General features: G+C 37.9%; 1 protein-coding gene across 1 annotated transcript; it reads left to right on the forward strand.

Moving 5' to 3' along the window:
* Nucleotides 1–6,434: 6,434 nt before the first annotated feature.
* Nucleotides 6,435–7,385, forward strand: LOC115077254 (olfactory receptor 6F1-like). The gene has a single exon (XM_029579538.1). It carries the CDS (start codon nucleotides 6,435–6,437, stop codon nucleotides 7,383–7,385), a length of 951 nt encoding a protein of 316 aa, XP_029435398.1.
* The last annotated feature ends 452 nt before the right edge of the window (nucleotides 7,386–7,837 follow it).

The following is a 7,837-nucleotide window of genomic DNA, read 5'->3' on the forward strand; positions in this document are numbered from 1 at the left end:
TCCAAGAAGTTTAGTTGACAATAAAAGAATCTTGTCTCTTCAAGGTACCTGGCACAGATTTCATTTTTTTAAATTTTAAATTTTGCATTTTCAGATATAATACAATATCATTTTAAAGAAGAATAGAGATTTTATATACACCTTTTTTTCCAAGGTATAAATAATATAATAAAGGCAAAAAATGTTTTACACATTCTAATACAAAAATCTCTCTATGCATAAGGAAAGATGAACTAAAGAAAATTGGAGCTCACATTATTATCAATTAAATACAGGAAATTAACCACTCTATAAGACCAGTCAACCTTTATCCCATTTACATATTTCCAGAATTTCCGTCTAGGAAGCCCCTAAGATGTTCTGGCTCTAGAAATACATGTTTCTTCTTGATGCTTCAATAAACATTTGCATGGATATTTCAAAGTCATAGTAGCCCACCGGTTTATCACCTCCGATCTCATCTGCAGGAATTTCCTCTTGCGTTCTTGTGTGGGGCGTACTATGGGCCTTATTTTCCAATATCGCATTGGTAACGCATTAGGGGGCGTTACCAATGCAAATGAGGCTTCTTTCGTGCAGTGGGGAAACATCGTGTGCGGCGATGTTTTCGCCATTCGCGAAAACATTAGCACCGCACGCGATGTTTTCCCACTGCACGATGATTCTTTCAGGGTTTTATCGCGGTGCACGATATTTGCCAGTTTCATGTATCGCAGTGCACGATATTTGGCACTTTTTGGAGATAGTCCCAGACAGCGTCGGGGGTTGGGGGCCACTTTTGCATTCCACATGAGACCTACGGACAGAACAGTGGTCTCTAGTGCAGATTTGCTGGCCGTCGGAGTGAGGACGCTCACACCAAGAAGTGGTTTGGGCAACGTTCTCTCCACCTAGCTTGATGGACACTCTGCCTGGGCAACAACATGCTAGGTGGAGAAAATGTTGGCCAAATCTCCGCTTGGAGTGAGCGTCCTCACTCCGACGGCCAGCAAATCTGCACTAGAGACCACTGTTCTGTCTGTAGGTCTCATGTGGAATGCAAAAGTGGCCCCCAACCCCCGACGCTCATACCTAATCCCCACCCCGAGTTAGTAGGTAGCCCTCCCATAGGGATTCAAATACCTATGTAGGGCATAGGCACTATAGTAAGGTTCTCTCTCTCTCTCTCTCTCTCTCTCTCTCTCTCTCTCTCTCTCTCTCTCTCTCTCTCTCTCTCTCTCTCTCTCTCTCTCTGGAACTACCGTGGATGGCGATAATCCTTTTCTGGCCCGTAGCGCAGTCCATAACGCGAAGATACATTTTGCCCATAGTAATTAGTCATCCTATTTCTGAAAAATAATTTTAATATCATATTTCGATCATGTTCAAAAGCAAAGGTTATCAACATCGTCCCTTTTGTAGTAATCTCAAATTGAATAGATAATTCAAGAATCTTGGTGATGTTCATAGACTGTTGATCCCTTGCTTCCATGCCATCTGTGTTTAAAGGTTTTCTTGAGATAAAAAAAGCTTTTGTAATCACTGGTGTCACCTCCTTTGGAATTTTGAGGCATTCCATCAAATATGATTTAAATATCTCCACTAGCAACATCTTTTTCAAAATAGGGAAATAAACTACTCTCAGATTTAAAAATATGAGAGAGTTCTCAATTTTCTCAAATTTTTTCTCCATTATGTTTTCAGACTTAATTAAATTTGATTGAATATTCTCCATTGATGTTATCCTCTTTTCCATATTTTCTATTTTTTCTTGATGTTGCAAGACAATTTTCTCTGTATTTAATCCTTTTTTACTTATTTCAAGAAATGCTTTGGATAGGATGTTATTGCTGACTTTATGGAGACTAGATCAACAAAATAACACCATATATGTAGAAACTGAATTAATTTTTTGTTTTTTATTTTTTATTATTATTTTTAATTATTTTTAATTAATATTTATTTATGTATAATATGAGTGGGAATCTCATAAAATGCTAGATTTAGCAACAGTAGCTTGTTCAAAGCTTTAAGCAGTCTACCACTTTGAGACTGTAACTGTGAAATTTTTAATCATTGATTCCCATTCATGAAATAAGATGTGGGACACATTAAGTTAACTTATTTATTTATACAACTTTATACAACTTTATATACCGACTTTCAAATATATGTCAAGCCAGTTAACTTAACTTAAGTTAAGCAGTGGCTCTCAAGTAAAGTGATAGCTTGAGTAAAATGGAGTGGCGGCAGCTCCAAAACAGAGTGGTAGCTCCGACTTTTTCCAATCTGTTATCACAGCGGTTTTCTTCGATTTGAAGAGTGATTACTTTCTGATATGAAATTATGTTGGAGAAAGTGAATCCCTGATCTAAAATTAATCTCAAAAAAATTGTTTTCAAGGTGCATTTGGTTCGATACCACAGGCAAAAAAGAGTTTAATGTGTCCCACATCTTATTTCATGAACGAGAATCAATGATTAAAAATTTCACAGTTACAGTCTCAAAGTGGTAGACTGCTTAAAGCTTTGAACAAGCTACTGTTGCTAAATCTAGCATTTTATGAGATTCCCGCTCATATTATACATAAATAAATATAAATTAAAAATAATTAAAAATAATAATAAAAAATAAAAAACAAAAAATTAATTCAGTTTCCACATATATGATGTTATTTTGTTGATTTAGAATTTTATTACATCATATCTATCAGTTTATATAGCAGTCTATGGAGACTAGAGCATTCCAAACAGTGTCTAGAGTCACAACAGGTGGCTTCCGTAATGTGAACACAGTCCCTGGAATTATATTCACTAATTCTGTCATTGTGGTTTCTCTGTTGTTATATACCAGTGGAGCCTCTACAGGGGGCCTAGGAGAGAGAGTTGTGTCTCCAACTGGAGTTCTCTCACCTTTTTCTTATGCACTTTCCCCGCCTTCACTGCCCAGATCTGGAGTCGCCATTTCGGTCCTTCTTTCTCTTGAGGAAATCAGCTGCTCTTCAAATCCCACTCCCCTCAGTCCTTGGGGCGGGGATGGTGTCGTCGGGGTCCCCGGGCTCAGCGATATCATCTCAGCCATTGAGAAAGACCCAAGCTCCAAGATTTTTCCCGCCACGACCCTCGCTTCCAGTGTCTTTGGGGTTGACGCGAAGAAGCTCTTAATTTTCACCTGTTGGGCGCCGTCATCTTTCTCAGGAACAATGTTCTTTAGTTTGGCTTTCCACTTGGTGTGCGGCATCCTACAGGCACTTTAAACTTAAGGAAATCACCAAAAGGTAAGACGTCAAGGGAGAGAGCTCCTCCGTAGCATCTTACGAGTCGGCCATCTTGACCGGCACAGATTTCTTTACCGGGAAATTTTATAAATTGTTGATTAATCAGGTGTGTCTTTCCCTAGACCTGGGGAAGGTCTTTGAGGCTCTTTTGGAAACAAAGGAGTTGTTTATCCTAAACTGGGTAGACATCCTGGCTCTTTCAAGCCTATTTCTTTACTAAATTATGAAGCAAAACGTTTGGCAAATTTTATGCCAGACTGCTTGGCCCTTCTGCTACCTGGCTTGGTAGGAATGGAACACACAGGATTTGTCAAAGGAAGACAAGCAATGTTGAATGTATGGAGGATTATAGCCTGTACTGAACACTCTTGTCACAAGCAAAGGAAATCTCAATTAGTAAGTTTTGAAGCCAAAAAGAATTTTGACATAATCTACTAGATTTTCCTATTTAAAGAATTAAAGATTTATGGGGTCCAACATTCAAAGATATCTGAATATCTAAGTTATCCGGATATAATTTATCTGGATAACTTAGAAGGGATATTCAGCAGCACGGCTATGTTGCTCAGTGTAACCAGATAAGTTCTAGTTAGCCGGATAAGTTATAACTGGATAGCTTTAGGCCTGTCTAATTTATTCAGTTAACTTAACCAGATAAGGCTGAATATAGGACTTATCTGGTTAAAACATAGGATCTGAGTCTTCTCTTCCCCAAAGGCTAGAAATTGTTCAAAGCCTTGAATTAGGGTAAATGTACCCCCTCTCATCCACCTATCCAGCACTTCTCCTACTAAGCTGTGATCCAAACTTGCATGCCTCAAGTTTCAAAAAAGAAAAAGGATTTTTAACATTACCTTTATCCTAATAAACTGGGTATTTTTAGCTTTGTTTTGAACTAATTTCATGAGTGTAATAACACATGGAGGCGAGCCAGGAAATATCTAGTTGCCTTGCCTGTATTGCTGATGGGACCTTGCAGGCATTCGGCATCATGCTAAGCCAGTGGCGTGGGACGTGCTGAAGTCCTTTTCAAAACACGCCCTCTCATGCCCTACTGCCTGCACAGTCACAAGACAATTGCCTAATCAGCTTTGGACTATTTGCTTTCCATCCATAAACAGAGAAGGAATTGCCAACTGTGGCTGAGAAAGAGGAAGAAGTGGAAGAGCCTGAGAATATCTAGTGTTTATGACTTGTTAATAGTAACTTTGGTCTTAGGTGGTATCAATCATTCGAAGAGGATAACAGAAAGGACAGAGCTGGAGATAACTGGATTCTTTACAAGCTCTGATAGCTTCTCATATGAAAGTTTTAATGTACGGTGCCATGCGCCGTAAAGCCCCCCTCGTCAGGCCCCAACCACTCTCCACTGCCTCTGCGAAAGTAGTATTTACATGAATTTGACAAATTAGCAGAAAATAACATCATATGAATATAAAATAAGCATTGGGTGGGGAAGCATATTAACCTCTTTTTGTCAAGTTGCTTGAGGCCTGTGACACCTACCGGTAAGTGATTTAGCATTTCTATTTCCAATTAGTTTTTATATAATAATGAGAGCTTTCAATTAAAAAAAGTTTTATTTGAATACCTGGTCAAGTTCATTCAGAACTCTATCTTAACTTGAGTAAATAAATTGAACAGAACTGTTTTTCAGTGGTGACAATCTAAATCAAGGGAGGGAAAACTTTGCTTACAGATATCATACACAAGTTCCATAGGATGCATTACAGACAGTACTCCTATACTTTAACATATATTTCTTCCTAGATGAAGTCTAATGCTCTGAATTCAACTGAAATTCTTGCAGGTTGTGATGTCTTATATTGCTACACTGCATACGTTATTTAAAAGCGTTGCTTTGTGTGAACTTTCAGGATCAGATAGGTGGCAGGTGCCGTTGTGTTTCATCTCCATGGTTTCACATTCATGTTATCAATCAATGAATAGAAATCAAACAAACAATGATTGCCTATGAGGGTCAATTAAAGATAGAATACTGTTCAGGTTCAACCCCTTGGGGCATCTATTATGAAGTTCTGCTAGCATTGACTATAGAGAAAGAGGCTACAATGGGTCTTTGTTCTGAAGACACAGTGAAAACTGTTTTCCTCTGAGTCTAATTAGATGAACAGGAAAGAGAATATAAAGGCAAATTGGTTATCACATAAACAAGCCTACAACAGGTAAATTACCTTAGGTACGTACACCTGAAAGAACTTCTCTTATTGTCGTATGATGTCTGATAGATGAACCTATGTTTTACATTCTAAGTTCTCTGTGCAGTAACTCATAAAATTTTTTAAAAAAGATTTTCAATCATAAAACTGTGCATTTCCACACACAGATATTATCATGAAGTCTCAAGTTTACCCAATGGGTTTTACCTCCAGAGGAGACCTTTAAATGTTCTTAATCAGGAGTGGGCAAAAACAAAGAGATCGAGAAGACAGCACATAATGAGGGGGCATTACAATTGATGTTTCAAATGCAAAAATAACACTCATGGCCATTGAGGACCAAGCAGACAACCACAACCATTGTCTCTCTCTCCAAAACAAGGATTGAAAAAATATATAAACGTAGGTGTCACAGTGTGATGGTTTTTCTACTTGTTATTCGTTTTGAAAGACATCTTTCACTTCTAGCTGGTGAAATCTGGCGTGATCTCTATTTTCTATCTCAACATAATTTTTGGAAAAGAATTAAGGAATAATCTTAAGGAGATGTCTACTTAATGTACTCATTAATGGCTGAACAAAAATACTGCCAACTTATTTACTGTATATTTGAAAGGAGAGTCACATCTAATGTATTTGCCAAAAGAATTTTCATGATTGTGTGATTCTTAGTATAAAATGTTGTTCCTCTTTCACTTTATATTCTGATAGTTCAGATCTGTCCATGTTGTTCTCTTTCTGTCATCAATCAGCATTTTACTTTCTCTCCTGCTTCATTTTCTGTTCCTCATCTTTCTCACCTTTCTTTATCATTATTTTATTCTCTTCTTTCTTTATACCATCACTAAAGATTCTTTCATGCAAATCTCATCTGTTTTTGGAAAATTATCAGTACATTCATAGTGGTTTGATATCTTGGCTTTATTTCTAGTTGTGAGCACAAATGTATCCATTCTTTTCATGAAATATCTACCTTGTTCATTTCTTTCCCATTAAGCATGGAAAGAAACAACTACACCACTGTGATTGAGATCCATCTCATTGGATTCCCAATTGATGGGGATCTGGGTATCTTACTTTTCCTGCTCTTTTTAGTTATTTACATAATAACGATTAGTGGCAATGTTGCAATTATGGCCATAACAATAGTGGAGCCCAGCCTCCACACCCCTATGTACTTCTTCCTGAGCAACCTCTCCTTCATGGAGATCTGGTACACCTCAGTCACTATCCCTAAAATGCTGAGAGACTTCCTGGTACAGGAGAAAACTATTTCCATCAGTGGTTGTATTGCCCAGTGCTATTTCTTTTTTCTGTTGGCTGCTATAGAAAACCATCTGCTGGCAGTGATGTCTTATGATCGTTACTTAGCCATATGTAACCCCTTGCGCTACACAATCATTATGATTCCTTGGCTCTGCTGCCTGCTCGCTTTTGGGTCTTGGGTCACTTGCATCATATATTCCTTGCTACCCATATTTTCCCTGACTAGACTTTCATTCTGTGGCCCAAATCAAATTAATCACTTTTTCTGTGATGTGGCCCCCTTGTTGAATCTCTCATGCACAGATACATCTTTGTTAAAGATGTATTTTTTCAGCCTGGCTTGGATCATAGTCTTCAGCTGCCTTCTTTTCACAATAATCTCCTATGCCTATATACTCTTCACCATACTTGGAATGTCTTCTGTATCAGGTCGGCAGAAGGCATTCTCCACCTGCGGGTCCCACCTGACAGTGGTCATTATATATTATGGAGCAGTGATCTATATGTATGTAAGGCCTACTGGAAGACAAGCCTTACAGTATGACAAGGTGGTTTCTGTTTTCTATTCTGTGGTAACTCCTCTTTTGAACCCCATCATATATAGCCTCAGAAACAAGGAGGTGAAAGAGTCCTTGAGAAAAGCCTTGAGCAGAAGATTGGTAGTTACAAAGCAGAACTCATGAGACCTTTCTTATGCAAATGTGATGGATTTCACAGTCAGGTTCCTGAACAAGAATGATGTAGGGAACACTTTATTTTTTAACTGCATTGCAAGGATTTTGAAAAAAGCTGTGAACCTCAGAAATGTTTTTGGTTGCTAATAAGTTTGGACTAAAAGGTTTCTCTCTTCCTATTACATTCATGAGCAAAGTATTGCAGTTGCTATCTTAGTCCATTTGAATTTGTATAAATAAGGACCATGAAACAAGTTGTAGGTGAAAATTTCATCATCAGTGATAAATACAGTGGAAGAAAAATGGATTTAATAAGGAAATTGGATTTCACCCATTATCAGACACAGGCCCATTGGAATTGTAAAATCTTATTGTCCCTATCTCCATCCCTATCCATTTACTGAGCTATAATGGCCTATCCTGAGAAACGTATGCCTTGTTGACTGTACTAGACAAGAAAT

Source organism: Rhinatrema bivittatum, chromosome 16 (genome assembly GCF_901001135.1).
Source record: "Rhinatrema bivittatum chromosome 16, aRhiBiv1.1, whole genome shotgun sequence".
Taxonomy (NCBI): Eukaryota; Metazoa; Chordata; class Amphibia; order Gymnophiona; family Rhinatrematidae; genus Rhinatrema; species Rhinatrema bivittatum.